The sequence below is a fragment of the Euprymna scolopes genome, chromosome 15 (genome assembly GCF_053919585.1).
Source record: "Euprymna scolopes isolate OS-2025 chromosome 15, ASM5391958v1, whole genome shotgun sequence".
Lineage (NCBI taxonomy): Eukaryota > Metazoa > Mollusca > Cephalopoda > Sepiida > Sepiolidae > Euprymna > Euprymna scolopes.
The window spans coordinates 21,225,935-21,253,242 of NC_136496.1; the positions used below are offsets into that span (position 1 = coordinate 21,225,935).

Consider the following 27,308-nt stretch of genomic DNA (forward strand, 5'->3'; position numbering starts at 1 on the left):
TTTTTTTTAAATTTCACAGGAAGGTACTTGATGTGACTGGGAGTGTTTTTACGTCAGTTTTGTTTCAGAATGCATCCTATAAGTATCTAAAATTGATAATCGAAACACTCCAATTAAAGAAGGAAGCCCAATTTTGACCAAAATTAACACTTATATGCAACCTAACATCATAAGTGCATTTGAGAAGTTTTATCACTGCACAAGCCAAAAGGTCCAGCCTATGAAATCATCTGTTGATTATTTTATAAGACAGGAGCGCCTTCGAAATCAATGTTTTTTGTAGAGCGCAATTGAACCATGATACTTAGCTTTTACACTTTTAACTTTAATTTAAATGGAAGGGAAGCCATTATTTATAGATAATATATGAAATCAACAGTAGATTTTCTACAGTGCAAGGTAGACTACAATGTATTGTGAACAAAGTACCAGTTGTAAGGAATCCAAATTTTCTCAATTTTGTTGATTAAAATGATATGAATCAAGAATTGTTCAATTTTTTTTAAATTCAAATTATATGAATAAATATTTGGTCAATTTGGTTGATTAAAATGATATGAATCAAGAATTGTTCAATTTTTTTTTTTAATTCAAATTGTATGAATAAAGATTTGTTCAATTTTGTTGATTAAAATGATATGAATCAAAACTTGTTCATTTTTTTTAATTCAAATTATATGAATAAATATTTGGTCAATTTGGTTGATTAAAATGATATGAATCAAGAATTGTTCAATTTTTTTTTTTTTAATTCAAATTGTATGAATAAAGATTTGTTCAGTTTTGTTGATTAAAATGATATGAATCAAGAATTGTTCAATTTATTTTTTTTAATTGTCACACCTGCCAAAAATATTAGGCAGTTATTCCTGCTTAATTGATGCACTAACATGAATCCCCTAGCTATCCTTGGCAATATGTCAGTACAGATTTTTTCTATGGCTGGAAAAGAATATCTACTTGTAGCAAACCAGTACAGTCAAAGTCCATTCATACAATGACTCTACTCCACTTCAGCAGCAGCTGTCATCAAATATATAAAGGCTATACTTGAGGAATGGGATATACCAGAAATCTTATGTTCAGATAATGGCCCACAGTTCAGAAGCATCGAATTTACAATTTTTCCAGATCATACAACTTTCTGCACAAGTCATCATCTCCACACAACCAGAAATCTAACGGATTTGCCGAGAGAATGGTTGAAATATGCAAGAAAATACTGCTAAAGGCACAAGAAACTGAACAAAACAGATATCTAGCAATTTTGTCATATAGATCTACAGAAATACACACCTAAAAAATGCATTTCCTTCTTGTTCTAAAAATAACAAATAAATAAATAAAAACACAACTACGCACGCAAGCAAACAAAAGATAAAAATCAGAGGCGCTAAGATTTTTAACGAATACTCACACGTAGATTCTGCAGGGAACAAAACTTTAAATGTGTAATGTTCAGTGGACATAGTTGGAAGCATACCACATGACACAAGAGTGCACTTCACGGCCAATCAACGCTCAGAGAAAGATTTAATTTTCAAAACCTTTTTCTCACATCCCCTGATTGACAAATACTTAAACGAATTCACTCCCTCACTCACTCACTCTCACTCGGCGCTCCGCACTCTGCATTCCTCACTCTTCGCTCACTTCTCTATTCACGTTAACGACTCCGTTGCTACATATTTTTCCGCCAGCATGACAAAACACGATTATCCACCCGCATGCACACACACGGTGAATAATGCAGATATTCAGCCGCACGCAAGACCTTCTTTATTTCTCCTAGCACACACAAAAATTACGTCTATTTTTTCGCTGAGACAACAAAGCTTTTTCTTATCAAAACAATGAACAGTCTCAATAACTTTCACATTTGCAAGAACTGTCTATCCAGATGCACCTTTTTGACACTAAAAAATGATTCATTTATTACTTGTTATTTTTGTGTAAATAAACACCGTTTATTTCACATGCTTGATTTTATTTTATTTCATTTGTGGTGGAAATCATCCTGCCTCGGCACCAAGATCATACATAGTCGAGTCCCAAAGTGGTAACATCTACCGAAGGAATAGACAATTCATCAGACCAGCTAAAAGAAGCTCGATACTTAAGAGCAGATCTGACCAATCGCATACATCTGAAGTAAGTGCATCACAAAGGGAACCGTACATCAGCAGTATCCCAACCCAACACCATACACACCTCAGAGCAGGTCCAGACCTTAGCCAGAGGAAGTTATCTGAGGGCCAGACATCACCTACACATACAATGCAGCCGACTAGTGAATTAATTACATGCCAATGGATTCTGTATCTACCCTCGAGCCGACAAGATCCCATAGATGTATAAAGGCTCCACAGACTTATAGAGCCCACCACACTATTACACCAATAATACTATATTCTCCTACGAACTATAAATAATAATAATAAAATAAATAAAATAAGTATATGAGCTCATTCTCGATTGAAGAAGGGTAATGTTGTGTTAATTAAGTCCTTCAGACAAATCGGAAGTTAAGAAGAGTTACTTCCCTTGTACACCATGGCGTCTTTTGTAAATAAAGTCTGTGTTCTTTAGCTCTTGTTCTTTCTTATCCATTCTGTATCACAACCATCCTATCAGATTACCCCCCCACCGCAACATAACATGTGAACGAGGCAGTAGGCACCCATTTATCAAGTTTTCTTGTCTTTCCAATCTCTCTTAAGTGGTTGGAAATCGTCGTATAGATTATTTCTAATACAGAAGCAAGTTCTTGAACAGTTGTGCGTAGATTAGCTTTGAGTAAGGCTTTTAATTGATCGTTGTCAACACCCGATGGCCAACCACTACGCGCATCCGCCGCATCATCTTCAAGACTCTCGTCACCGCCGTCAAAATTTCTTAAACCACCATTGTGCTGTGTGTTTAGTAGTGGTTCCTGGGCCAAACTCTTTGCTGATATCGAGAGCTGTTTCAACAGCTTTCCAGCCTAGCTTGAATTGAAATAAGAAAATTGTGTGAATTTTTTTTTCCCATCTTGTATTCAACGTTCTGAAAAGAAGACATAATTGTTTTAAAGCAATCTTTAAAATGATATATATATAACGCAAAGGTGTTAGAACAAAAACTTATTTGAAAATACATCACTTGAAATTGAACAACCTAATAAGTAAACACGTGGCTTGTTAAGCTGTTAAAGTCGTGGGGGAAAAAAACAGTGCATTTTAGCGTTTTGGAGCATCCGTACTTTGAATGTGTTTACGATACAGGAATTGTTTTTGTTTTTCTTTTTTGTTTATCTATTCTGTTGTGAAAAGAAGCGGCTCAATTAAAGAAAGCATTATGTGTCATTTAAATTTACATGACGGACTAATTCGAGATTGGATTACATGAGAAACTTTTTGAAATCGTCTTCTTTCGTGTATGGATAATTTAAGGAGAAAAATCCGACTTGTACGAAAAAAATATCGGCAATATTTTTTTTTTTTTAAATTTTTTTTCTCTAAAATAATTTCAATTGCAAATTATTGATTTATTTTCAAAAACAAAAAAGCGATTAGGTTTTTTTTGTTTTTTTTTTCTAAAAAGAAAAGGATTCTTTTTAAGGCGCCCATTTTCTTTTTAATTAATATAAGTTATATATTGAATTAAAGTTAATATATTTAAAATCAATTATTTATTTCAGACCAATTCTCGTTAATTTCTTTTTCTCTGTCAGTGGAGGAGAAATCCTTCACAACTGAGACAAATTTTTAATTTTTGTTCCTTTTCTCCACATTAAAAAACGACACTGCTGTCTAACTCTGCCCTCGTGGGGAAGCAGGGGAACGTAAAAACACACACACACACATTTATAAATATTGAAAGAAGAAATAAAATATTAAACAGCTTCTGTTGTAATTATGAAACTATTCATTAATTAAAAAATATTAGTAGAGTTAAACCATAATAAAAAAATAAATTCATTAAATTCATATAAAATTTAAAAAGAATTTTTCAGTTTAGGTACAATTGACTTTTAACGGTCCTGCGAAACTTTTTTTTGTTTTATTGTTTGTTTGTGTTTTTGTATTTGTTTTTTTGTTTCTTTGTTTTATTGTGTTTTTTGTATTTGTTTTTTTTTGTTTCTTTGTTGGCTTTTGTTTTAGTATTTGTTTTGTGCTTACTTGTTTATTTGTTTTATTGTTTGCTTGTGTTTTTTGTATTTGTCGATTGTTTTTTGTTTCTTTGTTTTGCGTTTTTTGCTTGACTTTTGTGATTTTATTTCTTTGTATTTTCTGGTTGTTTTCTGTGTATTTTTTCTTTTTGTGTTTTTGCTTGATTTATTTTATTTTATTTTCACATTTTTCATTACACTTTTTCTTTTCTTTTTTTTTTCTTATTTTGATTCGGACTTTGGATTATTTGAATGAAGGGCAAAGTAGAGAGAACCTGTTAGTTTTTCTTCAAATCGCTTCTATTTCTGAGAAGGAACTTCAACTTAATAAACTTTTTTTTCGTAAGTTAAACTTTTTTCGAGACCGTTAAAATTCAATTTGATCCAAAATTCAATTTGTTTTTTCTAATTAAAAAATATTCATATTAAAAACAAACATAAAAAGAAAGTTTATTTCATCCAAATTAATTTTCAATTAATTCATATAAGTTTTAATTTTTTTCTTAAATTCATTTAATTTGATAAAAGCGTAAATGTTTTAAGGGATTATTTCATTAATTTATTGTATAAATACCAAAAATAAACGTGCAATATTTGTGTAATTTTTTATTTTTTTTATTTTGAGAAATTTATAACTTTCCTTTGAAATAAATTACAGCAACAAAAAACTGTTTTTATGGTTCTGAATATTAAAAATAACTTATTTATTTGCCTGCCATTATAACGATAGTATTAAAAGTTAGCGATTTACTTTTATATTTGTAATATTTAACATCTAAAGTAAAAGTACATTTTCTTCACACACATAAATACACACATAAACACGCACACAAACGCACATATAAATACAAACACACACACACACACACACAAATACAAACACAAACACACTAGAAACACAAACACACACGCTCAAACACCCACCCACAAACACATAGACACACACACAAACAGACACACATACAAACACGCGCAAACATACGCAAAAACACAAATAAACGCACACACGCAAATACACACACACACACACACGCAAATACACACACACACACACACACACACACACACATATATATATTAAACAATTTAATTTGGATCTACAATAACAATAACGACCCTGGTGTCTAACTCTGTCCCGTGGGGAGGCATAGTAAATAGGTACAATAACAATACAGGTTTATGAATTATATTATGTAAGCAATATGAACTATAAAATAAAAAAGCAAAGAATTTCGTCAAAAAGTTTTTATTTTAAGAAAATAAATAATTCTTTGAATAAATTAAATCACAAAGAAAATTGTTAATGGTTTTGAATTTTAAACTGCATTTTTTTATTTTACATATCTGGTGTTATTAAATTAATAAATTTGATATTTTAATTTATTTTTATATTGTATATTTTAACAGTGAAAGTGCATTTCTTTGTATTTAAAATAAAAAATAAATAAATAAAAGAACAAATAATCAAACAAAACGAAACTACTTAAGTCAATTTATTAAAATAAGTACTTACTTCGGTGCTTCTACAGAATTTGAACCGAAATAATATATGTAACTTTTAAACTAACCCTAAGTTAAGTTTTAGGTACAATTCAGCAAAATTGGATTTGGTTCGGTTCAAATTCTGTAGAAGCACACGTATTTTAAAGAATCACTTGAGTGATTCAATAATTAGACAAACATCACACACACACAAAATAATTAAACGCAAAGGATTTGTGCTAAGAAGTTGCGCATAATTAAATAAAATAAAATAAAATAAAAAAAATAACAAATTATTTTTTTTAATAAATTAAAAAAGTAGAAACATAATGAAAATTGTGGGCGATCCTGAATCCGAAAATTTGAATCGTAAAGAAGACAATATAGAAAAAGAAGGATTATCCTCGGATAATTCCAAAACGAGCAGAAAGAATTCCAAATCTTATTTCGGTCGAGCGAACCCCGATTTGAAAAGCATCATTATTGAAGAAGATGATGAAGATGGAGAGGAGGAAGCAAGAAGAGAATTTTGCGCCGACTATCAACAGGTGAAGCGTCCGCTATCGGACGATATCAACGATGACGGAAAAGAAAATGGAGCTTCAGCTTCTTTCAGAAAACAGACTTCATCTTCGTCTAAGTTGACCGCTCGAATGCTGGCCGTGGCCATGCTTTCGCACCTGGGGGTCTTCTCTGTCGGCTATGACCTGGGGGTCACCTCTGGTGCCGTGCTGCAGGTGCGCGAGCAAATGTCGCTGTCGAGCGCATCCCAGCAGTTGCTGGTGGCAAGCACCTTGCCGGCCGCCATGCTGATGACACTGATCGGCTCCTACCTGTCGGACCGGATCGGCCGGAGATATACAATTATGTGTGCGTCCACCTGTTATATAGTAGGGGCCTCATTGATGGGCTCTGCCTCTGACTTCTACATGTTGCTGTGTGGCAGGTTTTTGGTTGGAATGGGAGTAGGTGAGTAGAAAAAGACCCTTTTCTTTTCATTTTTTTTTTTTTAAATTACCAAACATTTTTATTATGCATTGCTGAGCATTTTCAATTAATTTCTCAATTTGTTAAGACTAGTGATGGGACGATTCCTATATTTTTCTCGATGTTGTTCTGAATTCTGTGATTTTGATACAATCAATGATTCTGTTCTAATTTTTTTTATTCCGATACAATCACCGATTCTGTTTGGAATTCCAGATTCCGATGCAATCACCGATTCTGTTCAGAATTCCAGGTTCTGATACAGTTACCGATTTTGTTCGGAATTCCAGAATTCGGTACAATCACTGATTTTGTTCGGAATTCCAAAATTCGGTATAGTCACTGATTCTGTTTGGAATTCTGAATTCTAGTATAATCACTGATTCTGTTTGAGATTTTGGATTCCGATGCAGTCACTGATTCTATTTAGAATTCCAGATTTCAATACAATCACCCATTCTGTTTGGAATTCTGGATTTTGTCCAGTCCTTCAACATTGACAAATCTGACAAGAAAGTGCTAAAAGGTATAAAAAAAATACTTTGGTTTTTCAATAAGTTAGTGGACTAAATGAAAGTTTTATCACCTCTATGCCAGACAAGCTTTGGTGATAACGTTCCTTTGATTTTTGAAGTCTCTGTTTGTTTACTAGTTGAGGATGCTGCCTATTTACTGGTTATAAAAACAAGTTCTAAGTATATAGTAGATGTGTAAAGATAAAAAGCAATAAAAGATTATAAAAAATTAATATTATTGAAACTACTTTCCCAGTTAAATCTGTCTTGGAATTCAAGATTGAAATTTTGCCAGGCACAATATACATATAAGTTATATTTTCGTGTTAATGTAGAATTTAAGTAGATATTTTTACTATATAAAACTACTTAATACTATTATATCTTTTTTTTTTTTAAATAAGTCTTCAGCAAAATTCTCCTATATAAAAGTGGTATTCCACATTTTTTGGTACTCCTTGAGCATTGAGCGACCTGGCCTATTTGTTTATTAGTTGCTCCTTCACAAAGGCTAACGCATGCGCTGATAACATTTTTTTTTATTTATTTACTTATATTGGCTTAACTTTTTGAATGAATATTAAACAGAAAATTAATCATTTATTGATAATTTCTCAATTTTACATACGTTTTTAATTTACATGTGTTGCTAATTTTTTAGTAAATATTTACGTTAGGTCCACCTCCACATTGTTCTTTTAAATGACCAGTTGTATAGATAATGCAATTGGGGGGGGGGCAGTGTTCATCGCAGAAAAGTAGATTTGTTTATCGCACTTAGATTTTCTGATTCAGCATAGTCGAATACCTATACAAGTTGTCATTATAAAGAAAAATTGTGGAGGTCGACCTAATGTAAATATTTACTATAAAGTAAACTGTGATATTCGTTTTCAGCATAACCGAAAACCTATAAAAGTCATCATTTTAAAGAAACTTGTGCAAGTGGACCTAATGTAAATTTGTTTATGCTACCATGCACTCGGTTTATTTTATCATCAGATTCATTGTCTGCAACCTCGAATACCCCTAAAAAAACAAATTTGAGTGCTCAGTGTTCTGTTGTAGCTAAAGCCAATATTTACCATTCAATTTAATTTATTAAGTCTTGAAAATGGAAACTTATTTCAATGATTTAATTGCTGGCGGCCACAGCTTTTAATTTTTATGCAACAAAAAGATTTTTATTTTAAAAAAATGTTATACTGCAGAAAATTGGGAAAATTTGTTTACAAATTACAAGTGTTGAGCATTATGTGAGAACAAGAAAAAAATGGCTGACACGATATGGTTATATCGGTACGGGCAAAAATGGGCGGATAAAGATAGAGGGACCTAGTTTTGAAAGCCGATTTATCACAATTTTTTGTAGCTTTCCACCTACTTTTTGAATGTATTTGAAAGATTAGAGACTAATGTTAATTTCCTAAAGGAAAAAAATATTTGTACACGTAAAAAAAAAAGTTATGAAAAATGTTTTCACAGTAAGCTAACCAATTCAGCTAAATTTTGAAGTTAAATAAATTCATTATAAAATCTTTTAAAAGATAAATGTTAGTTTTCTGTATCTATTTCAAAGATAATTAGTAAAGTAAAGTCCTAAGATATTGAATTAAAAAAAAAAACACCTTGTTCGTACAAAAAATAGCTTAATTAGCCCTCAAAAAGCAAGTAATTCTGCCGTTCGCCAAACCGTAACAAATAAAGGTTTGTAAAACACGAATATACGGAAACCCAAAATTACAGCCAATCGAAACGCTGTTTCAAAATGAAGTCATGATATTAAAAGGAGGTAGGAGTGTCAGTTTTCTTCTTTTTTTTTTTTACCCAGACGTGCATCCATACATTCCTATTCTGAACGTTTGTATCAATTTTTATCTATATATCATCTTTTAAAGTTGGTCACCTCTCCAGGAAAATTGACATTTTTATAAAAAGGTCGAGGTCCTATCTCAGAAACCCCTTCACCTTGAGATTTTTAACAGGTGCCATTCAATTCCTTTCATGGAGATCTATAAGTGTAGCAAATTTGAAAAAAATCTGTGTTGGGCATGGTTTAACCTTTTATTGATTTGACATGGAATGAGTCATATACAGTCCTGGTCAAAATCATAAGACCACTAGAGAAAGTAAGCATTTACACATAATATCGAATTTTTAATCAAACAAATGGTTTAAACCATTGCCAAAAGGGAAAATATGGGAAAAAAATGAAATCTGCTTCATTCGAAACCTTAACACTGATCTAATAATTATTTTTTAAAAAACAAACATTTTCACCTGGTCAAAATGATAAGACCACTTTAATAAAATCGGCTAGTTTTGAAAAAAATGAATACGAAAAGCTTTCTATGTGACTAAAAGTAACTTGTTAGTGGATACAAAACATCTTTCTAAATTATAAATGGCAAAAGGGAAACCATTATCAGAATTTCAGAGAGGAAGGATCTTTGAGTTTAATAGGGGTGGCCTCTCCCATAGATCCATAACAAATGAAGTGAATCGTAGCAAAACGGTCCTCACAAATTTTTTAAGAAATCCAGATAATAAAAAAAAAAATAGATGACTTAAGTGCCATCAGGTATAATCGAAATCGAAACTGAAACTAACATTATGAAGAATTTTAGTAAAATCTATATATCTGTAAAAGTGAAATTGTGTGTGTGTACATTTCCCTACCAAATTACTTTGTCAATTTTCAGTCTACAGATTCGAGATTTGACATAAGGGGTATTGAGATTTGGAAAGATCTTTTTAATCAGTTTTCGGCCAGAAATTTGGCTGTTAAGGGGTCAAAGTTCAACGATTTGACCTTTGAAAACTCTACCAAACTCCTCCGCCAATTTTAGGTCTAAACACTTGAAATTTTAAATGTAGGTTACTTGGACATGGATCAAACGTTTTAATTTGATTTGAGCCCCAAAAAATAAATGTTATGGGGTCAAAATTGGGGTCAAATGTAAAAAAAATTGACCTCTGTGGTCTCTACCAAATTACTCAGCCAATTACTCAGCCAATTTCTGGTCTAAAAATTTGAAAATTTATATAAAGGGTATTTAGAGATGGGGCAAGCTCTTTAATCGTTTTTTGTCTGAAAATTTGGCTGCCAAGGGGTCAAAGTTCAAAAGATTTGACCTTTGCAGTATCTAGCAAACTGCTTAGGCAATTTTTGGTCTAAACATTTGAAATTTTACATAACAGGTATTCAGACATGCGGCAAGCATTTTAATCAGTTTTGGTGTGAAAATTTCGCTATCAAAAGGTCAAAATTGAAAGAGTTGACCTTTGCAGATTCTACCAAACTCCTTCGTCAATTTTGGGTCTAAACACTTGAAATTTTAGATGTAGGTAACTTTGACTTGGGTCAAACTTTTTATTTTGATTTGAGACCAAAACAATAAATGTTAAGTGATCAAAATTGGGGTCAAAGTTAAAAAAATTACCTCTGCGAACTCTACCAAATTACTCCAACAACTTTTGGTTTAAACCTTTGAAATTTTACATAAAGGGTATTCACACATTGGACAAATTATGAACAATACATAGGGCCCGAGCAAAGTCGGGCTGAACTGCTAGTTATTTATAAAAAAATTAAATGACTTGAGTGCCATCAGCTATAATTGAAACCGAAACCAAAACTTATGAAGAATTCTTGGTAAAATTATTTATTACAAAAAATGGAAGTACACAACAATTAAACGACCCGGATGTCAGCGTGACACAGAAAATAACACTCACGCTATCATATTAATATATAAATTTATTGATTTTAAACTACCAGTAAAACTAAAATCTATGGATAACCCAAATGTGTTTTTTATGTTTGAGAAAATATATGCATGTTTAACGTGTGTTCTTATGATAATTTGCAAATAATAACAATTTTATAATTAAATACACTGGTACCTCTGTACTCGACCATAATTCGTTCCAGAGGTTTGTTCGACAACTGAAACAATATTTCCCCTTTAAATTAACTGAAATAGAATTGGTTCCAAAAAGTTCCTTTTTATCTGTAAATTTTGAGGATTTTATACATTTAATGGGAAAAGAATATCTATTTCTTCTTTGTTATTCAAATAATCTGTTTAACATCGTGTGAAAAATTTAGAAGATTTTGTTTTTTTTATGCAATTAATTACTGTGTCCCGAGATATGTTTGCTTCGTTTGTCATATTGAAGTTTACTGACTTTTTTTTTCTTACTTTTTTTTTTCTTTTTTTTTTTTTTTTTACATAGTGGTCACCACTTATCAAGGCCCGGAAGCCACTCAGGGATAAGGGTTATTGCAAGTACATTACGTTAGTGTGGAGATTTGATGAAGTGTTTACTTTAGGGGGCGGTTCATTAGGAATTTGTTAACGTTGGACTTGAACACATCCAAGTTGTAGTCAGGTGGGAAGCAGGCAGACGGAATAGAGTTCCACAGGCGTGCAGTTCTAAGAAAGAAGCTTTGTTCATGGAATCCACGTTTTGATTTAGGCACAGATAAAGAGTGGGGGAAATTTTTAACAGTGGATTCAGCTAGACGGGTGTTTTTCATGAAAGATTGGCAAGGGGGGACCAGAGATTGGAGTTCAGACGAGCAGCTGCTATGGAAATAATAATAAAACAAGGATAGGCTCACAACGTCTCTTCTGTGGGAGAGAGGTTGCAGGGTAGAGAAAAGGGCACCCCCCACTAAGCTACGAAGTCTATTTTATAATCTGTCAAGGCAGGATAGGCTGTTTTTAGCAGCTCCTGCCCAGATATGGCAGCAGTATTCCATCCTTGGACGTACTTGGCTTTTTGGACACCTCAAGGTCCTTTGTCGTTCCACGCAAAACAGGGGTCGACCAATCAGATTGTGTGGTTCTGCTGCCACACTGATGTACTAAAAATAACTCGGACACCGTCTACACTGTTGAAAGGGTTGCAATGACCCTGTTCTGAATATAAGTCGTTGCAAAGTTCAGACTCGTGTGGCACACTACACTTGAAAAGTATCGTGACCAGTATGAATTACAACGCTCCATTGAGGAACACTTGTTTACATTCAAAGCGGAGCTATCGGTTCGAACTCCGAAATTTCGTTCAGCTACGGAGGCAAGAAAATCTCCAAGTTTTATTTTGAACACCGAGTTGTTTAACCATCAAAATGTTCTACAGCCGAGGTATTACTGTATTTATAAATAATCGGAATCAGTAATTGTATTGGAATCATTAATTGTATTGAAATCGGTAATTGTACCGGAATCAGTAATTGTGCCGGAATCGGTAATTGTATCAGAATCGGTAATTGTATTGGAATCGGTAATTGTATCAGAATCGGTAATTGTATCGGAATCGGTAATTGTATCGGAATCGGTAATTGTATCAGAATCGGTAATTGTATCAGAATCGGTAATTGTACCGGAATCGGTAATTGTATCAGAATCGGTAATTGTATCAGAATCGGTAATTGTATCAGAATCGGTAATTGTATCAGAATCAGTAATTGTATTGAAATCGGTAATTTTATTGAAATCGGTAATTGTACCGGAATCGGTAATTGTACCGGAATCGGTAATTGTATTGAAATCGGTAATTGTATCGAAATCGGTAATTGTATCGAAATCGGTAATTGTATCGAAATAGGTAATTGTACCGGAATCGGTAATTGTATTGGAATTGGGAAAAATATTGGAATCGTCCCATCACTAGTTTATAACGAGTAAAATCTTTGTTTGGATGGATGAATTTTGCGTATGGAAAAAGATGATAGTAAATATCGTTTTTGACAGTTATTTAATGAATTGTTTGATGGCTACTAAACGGCCAAAATTGGCTCCAATTAGGCTGTCTTATCAATTAAGTCTGCCTAAATATACTTAATTTGCATTAATTAATCTTATTTTTGATATTAACATCTGTTGAAATTCAATAGGACTTAATTTCATCTAATGGTGGTTATTTCTGCTGTACACAGCTACAACTAGTTATCAACCCTTCCTTTATTTAAAAGCTCGTTCACCTTAAGAAAAAAAAGAATTTTAAATGTCTTTTTTGAAATCATCTAAAAGCAAGAAAATGTATTGATTTCCTTGTCAAACAAGTTTGTCTTCACAACTTTAAATCTTTCTTTTTTTCAAAAAAAAACCCCCCAAAAACACAGGATTTCTTTTTTGAAGGAGATCAGATAATAGATTTTTGGATACTTATGCAGAGAATGTACTGTGCTGAAAAAATGGCTTCTTATTTAGAAACCCATGCTTAACATAAGGAGGAGGTGCTTTGTAATTTAATAAACAAAAAATACCATAAAACTTGAATTTAACTGAATAGGGTAGGTCGATAAAGTTGTCACCCTAAAGAAAACAACACTACAGCTTTATTTAAAAACTTTTATTGAAAAAATCAATTCAGGTAACTTGATTATGGAGTAGAACTGACATTTGGTGATGTTCTTGACATATGACCAAACAAAGTAACTGCAGACACTTGTGTTCCCACGACGTAGACACCCTCGACAAACCCGACAGGTAGCTAAATCCCACCCCCACACAGTAGAGATCCCTAGATGTAAAAGATCTTTCTGCTCCAGTAGTTTCTTCCCCAGAACCGCTAGACTCTGGAATTCCATTCCAGGTCCCTGCTGCCCTAACTGTACTGACATGCAGAAGTTCAAGCGTAACGTGAACCGACATCTTGCTGCCCAAATCCCAACATAGTGCCCCAGTAGTTGCTGCCCCTGATAGTAGTCCCCTACATCAAAGTGGCAATGTGCCTTGTTTGGGGTGAAAATATAATAAAAAAAATAAAAAAAAGTCCAGCAGGTTCAGGTTGGGGGAGGAGCCGGGCAGTGAGAGAAGGGTATACAGTCATAGCACTCCTTCTAAAGCCAAGCTTGGGTCTCTTTAGACGTGTGGGCACTTTGGTGTTAGCGTTCAAGCCGATTTTGAAGATGTAAGATGGCATGATGTGGTCCTCACTTGAAATCACACTAAAGACCATAACCGTGGCCAGAAACTTTATTTTTTTCAAACTGGTCGCGTCCCTGTTATTCATGGCAATCCAGTAATGCATTTTAAGGGTGCTGGCAATGGTCCTGTTGTTATAACTTGGATCGGTAGAAACCATGAGTTGTTCTCACTCATTGAACATTGTTTCATTTTGAGACATGACAGAAGTCTCCTATCGCTCTTTGGATTTGTACACAACTGGCCAACTAGTAAATGGTCTGCAACAAAAAAAGAAAACAGATTTTCATCAAACGGAAATGGAATCATGTCATTTTTTTTCTAGGCAATTTTATTGGTACCTTCTCTGCATAAGTACTGCTTTTTTTTTTTGGCCAGAAATATTTCATTGAAGCCTTCTGAAACAGTTTTAAAATGCAAAGAAAGTTAGTTTTGTGGTCTGATGAGTGAAATAGAATTGAATTGTTTTTATCTAAGCTGACAGACAGAGAAATAGGGTTATTTTCATCAAATTTTAGCTCCAAATTAAAAAAATTGTCAAAAAATGATCAGGTTTTTGTACTGGTGAACTATGTGCACTGTGAAGGGCAGCAGTATCTGGTAGATCTAAATGACGTTTTATAAATATTTGGTCTGTACTGTCTTATCTGGGTCATTTCTGCTGGTGTCATATCTCTCATCTAGAAGTTGTACTTCAAAGAAAAATTGTCATAACAAACTTACATACTCTGAGTGTATTTTAGCCAAAGATCTGATTTTTATTTTTGGAAACAGTCAGCAATAACCCTATAAAACTATAAATATATGTTTATTATTTATATTTATTTTATTTTTTAAAACAGTACTCTACATACGTGTGTTTCGCTGCTCTACAGCTCATCAGCATGGTTTGACTGTATTAGGACTCAAACATCAAACCATAGCTTCTATAGTCGAGTGCATATACCATTAAGCTGCAAGCGTCTGCTGATATTATTTGCTATGTTTATCGTTTTTAAATTTATTTTGTTGTTGTTGACCTGATTATAAAACCTATGGTTTGAGATTCAAGCCTTAATACAGTCAAAAATAGACTTCGTAGCTTAGTGGGGGGGATGCCCTTTTCATTTCTCTGCAACCTCTTTCCCACAGAAGAGACGTTGTGAGCCTGTCTTTGCTTTATCGTTATTTTCATGGCAAGTGTTCATCTGAGCTTCAATCTATGGTCCCCCTCCTCGCCAAACGTTCACGAAAAACACTCATCTAGCCAAAACCACTATCAATAGTTTCCCACACTCTTTATCTGTGCCTAAACCTAAATGTAGATTCCATGAACAAAGCTTCTTTCGTAGAACTGCACGCCTGTGGAACTCTCTTCCAATTGCCTGCTTTCCAGCTGACTACAATCTGATTGTCTTCAAGTCCAACGTAAACAAATTTTTAATAACCGGTTTCCCTAAGTAATCCAATTTACAAAGCTCTCACTACTTATGTATACTATGCGATAATAACATTGACTAATGTATACCCATTAACCTTTATCCTCGAGTGGCCTCCAGCCTTGATAAGTGGTGATTCCTGTGTAAAAAAAAAAAAAAAAAAAAAAAGCTATGCTGATGAGTTGTAGAGCAGCGAAACATGTGTATGTTGAGTTTTTTTTTTTTTTTTTTTTACTGGCAACAAACTTTATGTATGTGTTCCATTTCATATCAGGAGTAAAGGTCAAGCCCAGAAGCTTGTCAAAACATTGAGCTTCTCCTAGGCGAGAGCCATCCATTACAATTGATGCCAGATGGGGATCAGAGCGTTGATGGTGTAAAAATAGGAACTTGGTTTTAGATGCATTAAAGGTAACCAGCCACGTCTTCCCCCACTGAACTACACGCTCGAGATCAGAGGTGAGAGAATCGGAGAGAACTTTGTTATTTACAGCCTTTGATGTGTTGCCGTAGATGGTCGTGTCATCAGCATAGATGTCAACAAATGATTTAAGTATGTGTTTAGGGAGATCATTGATGTAGATTAGGAAGAGAGTTGGTCCCAGGATGGACCCCTGAGGGACTCAAGCATTAATACTGCAGGCCTCTTACTGTTTTAAACAGTAAAATAAAAATAAATAATCTATATATATATATATGGATTGAAATGAATAAACATTTAGACATCTCTAACTGTTTATTCATTTATCACTCCTCCCTCTGTTACACTCGAGGGGAGGGGTGAGAAATGAATAAACAGTTAGACATTTCTCTACTCAAACATACCCGTCTACTTGTTTGTTTTTCTTTTCTTTACTCTCATGATTCCGGTCCTCTCTGCATTGCTTTTGTCTTTTAAAACTTCCATATATTCCTTTACCAGCAATGTTTCAAGCAAACTACCATTTACTTTTATATGTATATATATATATTTATTTGTATATGTCCTAATAATATGGGCGATATTTCTCACGGAAAATTTATTCCTTGATCTCCTAGGTAGGAGACACTAATACTTAATATTTCATTCCCGCTAAAAAATCAACAACAAAACAACTCCATAAAGCCGTACATATTCTGAAAGTATAATTAATGCTGCCTTTGTTGGGACAAAAATCGAAGGCAGTGGAGCAAAATCTCTTTGAACAGGATTTTCTTTTTATAGAAGTGAAAAAAGAAATAATAACCAAGAGTTAAGACTGCATCATATATGGTTCAAGGAAAAAAATGTAAATGTGTCTTTTTGTTGAAAGGGATTAAGTAGGGTGAGTATGTGTTGGGTGCTGGTAGTTTGTCTTTTGGAAGTTGTATATCTTCGTGCGATAATAACTATATTTACCGTGTCAATAGGTGGCAGGAGAGAGTGTCGGTGTCCTTATTTCATGGTCATCTGAAAATTCTGTCCGCTTTTTTTTTTTTTTTTTTTTTTTTTTTACAAAGGAGTCACCTCTATCAAAAGCCTCACCTAAACGATCAATGGTCCCCCCTCGCCAGACTTTCACGAAAAACACTCATCTAGCCAAAACCACTATCAACAATTTCCCACACTCTTTATCCGTGCCTAAACTTAAACGTAGATTCCATGAACACAGCTTCTTTCATAGAACTGCACGCCTGTGGAATTCTCTTCCGTTTGCCTGCTTTCCAGCTGACTACAATATGATTGTCTTCAAGTCAAATGTAAACAAATTCTTGATGAACCGTCCCCGCTAAGTAATCCAATTTACAAAATTCCCACTACTTATGTTTACTACGCTATAATCACAATGACTAATATATACCTATTAACCCTTATCCTCGAGTGGCATCCAAGCCTTGATAAGTGGTGACTCCTACGTAAAAAAAAAGGCTTGAGGACTACTCAAGGATAAGGGTTAATAAGTGTACGGTTGTCATTGGGACAATATCGTAGTAATCATTAGTAGTGGAAATTTGGTAAATTGAATTACTTAAGGCGAACGGCTCATCAAGAACTTGTTTACATTAGACTTGAAGATGACCATATTGTAGTTAGCTAGAAAGCAAGCAAACAAAACAGTTGTTCTAAGAAAGAAGCTTTGTTCATGGAATCCATGTCTAGGTTTAGGCACAAATAAAAGGTGGGGGAGGTTATTGATAGAGGTTTCAGCTAGACGCATGTTTTTTTTTGAAAGTTTGGCAAGGGGGGACCGTAGATTGGAGTTCAGATGAGCACTTGCCATGAAAACAATGATAGAACAGAGACAGATTCGCAACATCTCTTCTGTGGGAAAGAGGTTGCAGGGAAGAGAAAAAGGTCACCCCTATTAGGTTACGAAGTCTATTTTGAACTCTTGTCAAGGCAGGATAGAGTGCTTCAAGCAGCTCCTGCGCAGATGTGGCAATAATACTCCATCCTTCTTTGCAGCAGCCTTCGCAATGTCCTCAGTGCATTTGTTCCAGTTCATATTAATTTGTGAATGTTAAACTGAGGACTTACACTGTTATATTGCACCTTATCGATGGGTTCATGAAATGATTTACGCACGCATGTTGAACTTCTTATCCGTTGTTGTTGCCACCGTCATCTTTGTAAGCCCAGGTTTTTTTTTCATTTAAAACTTGGGTCAACATTAGTAGCTTAGTTTTAGTTTATTATTTGATATTTTTTTCACAAGGGTATCACCAGTTATCAGGATTCAAAAATGATTATGTTTTTGAAATTTTTAGATGAGGCATAGTTATTTGTATTATTTTGTTTCATCGGACTACTGTTCTCATCTTGGTGTCATTTTCACAACATTTTGGTCGATGTAACCTCCGACCTTCTTCAGGTGTATCTTACCTGAACTCATAAATATTTCTGTCAACTCGGGAATCTGCACAGAATTCTGAACAGAAACTTTTATTTACTTACCAGAGGTAGCATGCCCTCGTTCCATCAACCATGACTGGATAAATATCCTAACTAATTCGCAATTGTATTTTTTCGGTCACGCACTGTGAGAATCGAACCTTCAACTTTCAGGAGAATATCACTTTTACAACTGAAGGTTTCCAAGTAGTCTAACCAAACCACTGCACCATGGGTCCTTTTGCAAGGATCTGTGGTGTGGTGATGATTGGTAATGATGATGGTGCTTGAGCAGCATTTGATTATTTAAGATGGCTGTATAGCAAGAATTTGTTTACATTTGACTTGAAAACGATCATGCTGTAGGCAGCTTGGAAAAAGCCACAGTCGGGCTGTCTTAAATGACTTTTAGTTTGCAACTTTTTTAAATATGGAATCTTTTTCATATTCAGTATTGGAACCCATGGAAATTTAATGCAATTGAGGGTTGGGGACATCCAAATCAAGAGAAAAAGTTCTTGGCTTTTTTTTTTTTTTTTTTTTTTTTTTGCGAAAATACTGGCTTGGTTTCACATTACTATCTAGTAAAAATGCTTGGAGGAATACTCTCTGCACTCGTAATATTAGTGGATGGTGTTTTTTAATCTTTTTCTTTATCTTTTCCTCACAGCAGGTTAGACATGTGATAGGCATGTTACAAACACTAGTTTGTTGACCCCTCTCTCTTCCTCTGAGTATGCCTTCCGTCTATCGCTGTCTCTCTCTCTCTCTCTCTCTCTCTCTCTCTCTCTGTTTCTCTGTTTCTCCATTTCTCTCTCATTAGTTTGTTGAACACCCGCTTTCAACAGATTTCTGCTTGTTGTTTGAGGACATTTTTTAGGATTCTAACATTATCTCTGTCTCCACTAAAAGGAACTTTGTCTCTGCGTTTGTGAGTTTGTTCTCTATGGACTTGAAAATGGCTGGGTCGATTTTTATGAAATTTCACACGAAGGTACTTTATGTGCCTGGCAGTGTTCTTAGATAGGTTTTGTGTTGGAATGTCTTCGATAAGTATCGATAATCGAAATAATCCGATGAAAGAAGGAACAAGCGATTTTGATCAAAGTAAACACCTTACACAGCCTAACATCACAACAACATTTGAGAAATTTATTACCACACAAGCCAAAAGACCCAACATATAAAATCAACAGTAGGATCTTTGATATGACAGGGGCACATGCAAAGTTAATGTTTCTGTTTAAAGCACAATTTCATATTGATACTTGACTTTTTCATTTTAAACTTAAATTCAAGCCACTTTTACCGCACAACCAGTAACGCCAGGCATATAAAATCAACCATAGGTTCTTTGATATGATAAAGGCACATTTGAAATAAATGTTTCTGTTTGAAGCATGATATTCAACTTTTGCATTTTAAACTTTAATGCAAGCTAGTGATGGGATGATTCCAAAATAATTCCTGATTCCGATACAATTACCGATTCCGATTCTTTGTTAATCTCTAAATATTTAACTATAAAAGTGTTATTTTATCCCGATTATTGTAAAAACACATCTTAAATGTGCTTATATTTTCTCAAACGTAAAAACACATTTGTGAGGGGGTCATCTAGAGATTTTAGTTTTATTGGAAGTTTAAATCAATAAATATTATTTTATTGTTACTACCAAAATCAAATAAAAAGATAATTTAAGGAATTGGTTTTGACAGCGGGAAATAGGCTAAAATTTTTCCGATTCCGATACGCCAAAAAATCCGATTTTTCCGATTCCGATTAATCGTCCCAACACTAATGTAAGCCATCTATATATATAAAAGTGAAAATGTTTGTTTGCGTGTCTGTGTGTGTGTGCGCGTTTTCGTGTATGTCCAAGAAAGGCTTTTTTCTGACGCCTTCTCGTGGGTGTCACTTCTTCTCAAAACTTTTTATATCACATCTAAATCATAATATGCGTGAGTTAACAACGGGGGTCGCCTGTCTATTTAATTTGCCTGACTTTCAAAAGATAAATGTTCCACATATTCGGATCGTCGCATGCTGCTTTCACTTTTCAGTATAAAAACAGCGAAACTGGATTCGAACCGGATGTAAACATCACCATCAACTATCCCGCAGTAAAACGATTTGACCTCATTAAAAACTGCGGAATAGCGTGATATTTGATATTCACTTTTTAATCGCTCTTACATTAACTGTCGCTGTAGTGCAGGTGTTCAGGCTCAGCCTATGGGCCTCGAGGCTCCGGGTTCGAGCCAATCTGTTACCAAGCCCCCCCCCTCCCTTATTTTTTTTTCCATTTTTAAAATCGCTGTTTTTTATTGTTTTTTTTTTTTTTTAATATTTAAACAGGGTTAAGTTTCCTTTTTGTTCTTCTTTATCCTCCCTCTCCAAAAGCACACACCTACAAGCACCCGAGCAATGCCGGGTACCCCCCCCCTTCCCCCGCCCGCTAGTTATATATAAAAATAATTTTATAAAATCAGTAGTAGGTTCTCTACAGTGCAATGTAGACTACAATATATTGTGAACGTAGTCACTGCAAGAGGCATATAAAGCTGCCTCCAGGTGCATCGTAATGGGTCCCCAATTTGAGCAGGCAACCAATTGATTTGATCGAAAAATGGGCTATTTCATCGATTTCGATGACAAAATATGGGAGTGTGAAACATTTATTGATAATCATTCAATCCTGGACAATGTCAAGTCACCCTGCTAGTGCCTTAATAATGATGGGTGCATGTAATCCTTTATGCGCACTTGTTGAACTTGTCATTGCCGTTGCTGTCATCATTGTACCTATTTACTATGCCTCTCCACGGGACAGAGTTAGACACCAGGGTCGTTTTTTAACGTGGAGAAAAGGTACAAAAATAAAAATTGTCTCAGTCGTGAAGGATTTCTCCTCCACCGAAAGAGAACAAGAAATTGAAGTGCAGCATCTGAAGAACAGATGGTATTTATTTGCTCCCCCACCGAGCAAATTAGGCACAAGGCCGATTTTTAATGTGAGGAGTGAAGGGAGAGGGAAGGGAAAAAGGGGACCAGCTCCCGAGAGGTGGGAAATGGGAGCTGGTTAAAGGTCATGCATGTGGGGTTGCCCCCACATCTGGTCTTTGCTAGTCATAGCTAGTCATAGCTTGCAGTATCTGTCGGAACAGATACTACACTTTGATCTTGTTTATATATTTTATTGAGAAAGAAAAAATTGAACATAAAAAAAACGTACAAAAAATTCAATTCAACAAAATTAGGCACAAGGCCCTACAAGAAATTGGGAGGGGGAGGGTACAGGGTCTTTTTGATTATGTAACAGATGAGACTTTGAAGTCTTACTCTTGACTGGCAACATTTACCAAAATACCTCAATCACTCTGTGGATCCTAATCTAACTAATAACCCCAGCGTTCAATGTAAAATTTAACTATGTACAATTTGTATATTCATTTCTGTATGTTGTGTGTGCATTTTTTTTTTTTTTTTTTTTTTTTTTTTGTGTGTGTGTATGTGTGAGAAAATAAAGTTCGATTTCATTAGAAAGAGTTCTTGAATTAATTGGCATAAAATGTTCGTGGAGTGGGAAAAAACTAATGAAAGTGTTCATTTCAAAAATAAAGAAAAAACTACTAATGTGTTGTTAGTAAGACCCCCCTGTACTATTCTATGTGGCTAGATCCCCCACTGTTTTCCGGGGAACCGAAAACAAGCAGAGCATCCCTAATGGGGTTTGGGGAAGTCGCCTTAATGGAGGTGGGAGAAAATAAAGCAACGGATGGAGGGGGTAGGAAGGTGACCTCTGAGTAGGGGGATGACCGGGGGCATCAGAAAATAAAGATGAGGAGCAGGGGGGTTGGGCAGACTCAGAGGTTCTCTAATACCAAAAAATAAAATCAGGAACAGGATCTCATTTGTACCACCAGTCAAGAGTTACTTTACTGAACTTATAATGCTAACCTAGGCGGGATGGGTTCCGTAGGACCCAGCACCGCCCATGCCATGCCTAAGGAGGGAACACGTATTGAAACTTGGCTCCTCGACGGATGCACAAACTAGTGCTGTGCACCCACCTCTTGTCAAATTCCACTCTAGGCAACCTCTTCCAATCGCATCTGATCTTTACTTTAAGCAAATGTTTAAAGTAAACGATCAGATCCCGATCAGGAACAGATGTCCCTTCGTGGACCAACTTGAGGCGCGCAATCCAAATGGTCATGCGCACTACTGCTAGGATCGCCAGGAAAACCAAACTTTCCTCCCTGGGGAACGGCGGCTCCATGTTGTACACAAAAGTTCCTACGTCGAGATCGAGCAGACACTCGGCATCGATGCGAGCTGTTACCCCCTCGACGTACTTTAATAGGGGCTGTATCCGGCTGCAACTAAAAAACGCGTGCTCGATTGTTTCGGGCTCGCGTTCGTCACAGCACGGACAGAAGCGACTGGTATGTTCTTTATACCGGAAAAGTACGTCGAAGAGGGGCAGCGCATTTCGGACCAGTCGCCAAGTCAGGGAGAATTCCGAGTTATTCAGAACCTCCCGTCCCGGCGCCCAACACCATTGAGAACGGACAACCTCCATCGACCATCCCATCCGCCTACAAAGTGGATCCTTCGCGGTCCCCTCCACTAAATCCCGATACAGTTTCTTCCTTGGCTGATCGAGGACATTGGTCCCCGGCAAAGCTCTAAGAGCGGTTCGGCATTCGGAGAAGAACTTGGACTCCCCCTTCGGTCTACGACGACCTTCTACCGAAGGGTTGGGTTTGAGATTGGGAAACGAGTTCTCAACCACAGGGACCCAAGGAGCGTCTCCTTCAAGCGAACGACCCAGGAAAGCCAATCTCTCAGCGTTTCTATGACACAAGAGACTGGGCTGACCCAGGCCTCCCTCGCTCGGACTTTGAACACAGACCTCTCTGCAGACATAATGCTTACCCTCGTTCCACAAAAGTGAATCGAGGCGCCCTTGTAAGCGGGTTAGTCGTTCTGCAGGGAGAGGAAGTACAGACAAACGGTAAAGGATGAGCGGAAAGACGTATGTAGCACACGCCTCCGCCCGACCCTTCAAGGACAATTTCCTTCCAATCCAAGTCTTTACTGACGATTTGACCTTAGACTGTACTTTCGACCAATTGTTTTCCAGCTGAAGTCCCGGTCCAAACCAGACACCGAGAATGCGGACCGGTCCATCGGTCCAGCTGAAAATACCTGGAAGCGAGTTTACCCCAGTCCAGGCCCCCAACCGCAGGCCAACAGACTTGCTACAGTTGAAGATGGCCCCTGTTACTTCTTCGTATCGAGCGAGCGCCTCGACCACCGCTTGAACGTCCGTGAGGCAAGACACGAACACGGTGACGTCATCGGCGAACGTGGAAACCCTGGCTCGTGTGCCTCCAGGGAGAGCTATTCCGCGCAGGACTGGTGTAGCCGCCTCGTCCCTTAACTTGCGAAGGAGGGGTTCCAACGCCAGGACATACAACAGAGGCGACAGCGGACAACCCTGTCGCACCGACCGAGAGACAGCGAATGACTCCGACAGCTTACCGTTGATCTGCACCGCTACCGTCGGCCTGTCATACAGAACAAAGATCCACTTGCGGAAGTCCGGATTAAATCCGGCGGCCTCTAGCACAGATCCTAGGAACCGATGGTCGACCCTATCGAATGCCTTGGACTGATCCAAACTGATCAGCGCGGCTTCGGCGTCGTCTTCTGTCCCCTCTATGATCGAGCGTATCAAGTGCAAATTGTCTTGAATCGATCTCCCCTTCACAGCATAAGTCTGGTCCGGTTCGATCAAGTCAGTGATGACAACCTGCAAGCGATTCGCAAGAATCTTTGCCAAAATCTTTAACTCTGTGTTTAGCAGAGTCAAGGGCCTAAAATCATCAAAGTTTTCCCTCCCACCATGCCGTTGACCTTTCCTCAGCAATGTGATCACACCCTTGGTCACCTGTCCAGGGATGGAACCCTGGGCAAACCAATGGTTGAACATATCCTTCAGAATAGGGACCAACATGGGCGACAGCCTCAAGTAAAACTCGTAGGGTAAACCATCAAGCCCCGGGGATTTGTTATAGCCGACCTGCTTCAACGCAGTAATGACCTCATGTTCAGTAATAAGACCATCACAGCTAGCCGCCCGAGCCGCCGTGAGGCGGGGCGAGTCAGCCAAATAGCTGCCAAACTTATCAACCCTGAGTCCGGGTAGTTGGGTGAAGCGCACCGATAGATGCTCCCGAAACCCCTCGCAGATCTCCCGAGTCGATACTAAGGGGTGTCCTTCCAGGTTATGTACTTTACGAACGTACCCATCCGAACCGCGCCTTAAAGCAGCCTTACGCTCAACAGCGTCAACATTCACAGCCTCGTTAGAAACTTTGTTTAACCTAGCCCTAACTACTTGACCTTCATACCGCTCGCTAGCCAAGCGGTTGAGATCTTGTTTAGCTAGTGCTAACTCTAGGGGGTCCTCCCCCTCCACCGCCCGGGTCAGCTTATCCTCTAAACGCTTCTTTGCCTTAGCCTTATCTATCGCGAGGCGTTGGCTATACTGGACAGAGAAGCGCCTAATTTTGGCCTTGAGACTAACCCACCACTTACTCCCTGTAACCGCCCCCACTAAAGCCCGCTGAATTAGCTCATTGACCTTCAACCGGTAGTCCTCCAGCTCCAACAAGGTGCTGTTGAACTTCCAGTATCCGGCCAGTTTAGGCCTAGCACTTAAGTTCAAACGGGCCATAACAAGTTTATGGTCCGAGTGTCCTAGCAAGTGGAACGTGGGGCAAGATAGGAAGTCTACATCGCCTCTTCTAACTAACATCCGATCCAAGTAAGTGCTTGGATGGGAAGGCACTACAGGATGCCACGTCCACATCTCCCGCCCCGGATGATCCAGACGAAATCTGTCGACGAGATCGCACGAGGCCATCAGGTCAGACAGACTGCTGTCACACCACGCCGACCCGCTAGTCCCCCCGACCTTATCTATTTTGGGATCAAGGATTGCATTCCAATCCCCCATTAAAACTAACCGTTCCGGATCCACTAAGAAGCCCTCCAACCGTTGAAAAAAGGTTGCCCTCTCTACAGCAGCATTGGGAGCATAAACAGCAACAATCCGAAAAACACTACAATTAACAGCAACATCAACAACAAGCGCCCGCCCGTCCTCGCCTGCGTGAACAACATTCACCGACGCTGACAGGGTGCGACTCACTAGCAAGGAGATTCCACGACTATAGGTGTTGCCATATGCTGAGTAGACATCGTAATCGTTTACCAGCACCTGACAATCCCCGTCACAAACAAAGTGGGTCTCCTGGATAGCGGCAATATCTACCTTGAGGGACACCAAGTCTCTCACAACGCGCGAGGCCTTGCTTCGACACCTGATGCCCCTCACATTCAATGTAGCCAAGTTCAAAGACATGATCACTTACCTCAAGCACTGTCACAGACGGGTCTGAAATCCTGGGCAGTGAGGACATGGCAGGCCTGGCCAAGGCTGCCGGTAAGTAAATCCGATGAAGGTGATCCATCCTTGGCCACGCCCCCCACGTCCAGGGGGAAGGTTAGTTTGAGTGCCCTGTATAGCGATGGGTGTACATACATGGGGATTCTACCCTCACATTTAAAGAAAATGTTGGTCAGCGAAGGATGGTCCCTATCCACCAGCTGCTGGCCTGGGATCGCATTCTTCGCTGCCTTAATCATTGCCCACATTCCTCCAGTCCTAGCGTCCTTGTTGACCCTAACGAAAGTGGTCAACAAGGGAGCGTCCTTGAATTTAGTGGGGTCTGTTACTAGCTCTCCACCGACTTTTTCAAAGTTTTTAAGTTTATTGTACCGGACCTTCTGTTGTCCTTTAAGGTCCGGAGCCGGTTGGAGAGGGTCTGTTTCACAAATCCTGCTTCCTGGCAGGAAGGGGAGCTTTTTGGTCCGTTCAGTGCGGACTTTGGGAGTGGGGGAGGGGATCTCTTTTGGTTGATGGGGAGGCTGAGCGCTTGGGGAGGGGGTAGCCTGCTCGTTTTCTTCTTTTTGGCTCCTGTCACGGGATGAGGGGCGGGAAGAGTTTCTTGGGGCCTTTATAGGAGAGGGGGAAGGTTGTTCGGGTTGCTGGGGTGTTGGGATCACAGGGGGCTCATCCTGTGTTGTTGTTGCGAGGGAGTCCTTCTCAGTCTCAGTGAGAGTAGGAGGGTTTGCGCGTGTCTTGCGGCTTTTCCTCCTCCTGGCCCTCCTGATCTCTGTTGCGCTCAGGGCCATAGAGACTGTTGTTGTCTCTTCCTCTGCCTCTGACGCGGCCTCCTCCTCAGATTCTGGTAGTTTCCTCTTGTTTGAGGAGGAGGGTGTCTGTGTGTCCATTTTCTCCGTCTCGCTCTTCGGTTGTTCTTGGTCTTGGGTGACTGTCTGCAAGGATGGCTGTTTGTTGATCTTGCCTTTCTTTACGACCGTCACCCAGCCTGTCGGTGCCTCTGGAGGATTTGCGGCCGGCGCGGGAGCAGCGGCTTGATTTGTTGTCACGCTTGTTCCCGCCGCTTTTGTGGGCTTCTTCCCTCCATTCCTCTTTGGACAGTCCTTCGCCATATGCCCTTGTTGTGTGCACAGCCAGCAATGAGGCCTCCTCCCTTCCACTATAAGGGAGAGTGTCCACTCTCCGAACTTGAGTGTGGCTGGGATGGCGTAGAATCCAGCCTTGTCCAGGACCATCTGTACTTTGTAGTCCCCGGTCATGATGTTTCTTAATCCGCGGACCGGGGTGACTTCCTCTACGTCTCCATACTGGCTTAGGATAGCCCCCAGTTGTTTGGCCTCCATATAGCAGGGGACGTTTAGAGCAGAAACATTTGCTCTCCTCTTGTTCATATAGATGAGTTGGAGCTTTATGTTCCTGCTCTGATGGCAGGTCCTGGACAGCCTGACTGCGTCTTCGGAGGTGGGGAGCAGAACATCCCACTGTG

At 37.9% G+C, this 27,308-nt stretch overlaps 1 protein-coding gene across 1 annotated transcript in view; it reads left to right on the plus strand.

Annotated features, from left to right (window-relative positions):
- The first annotated feature begins 5,815 nt into the window (after positions 1-5,815).
- LOC145293746 (proton myo-inositol cotransporter-like) overlaps positions 5,816-27,308 on the plus strand; it is a 93,106-nt gene continuing 71,613 nt past the window's right edge. The window contains exon 1 of the mRNA XM_080140224.1: positions 5,816-6,601. Coding sequence (XP_079996350.1) covers positions 5,962-6,601 — 640 coding nt within the window. The 5' untranslated portion in view covers positions 5,816-5,961. The remainder of the gene's footprint in view (positions 6,602-27,308) is intronic.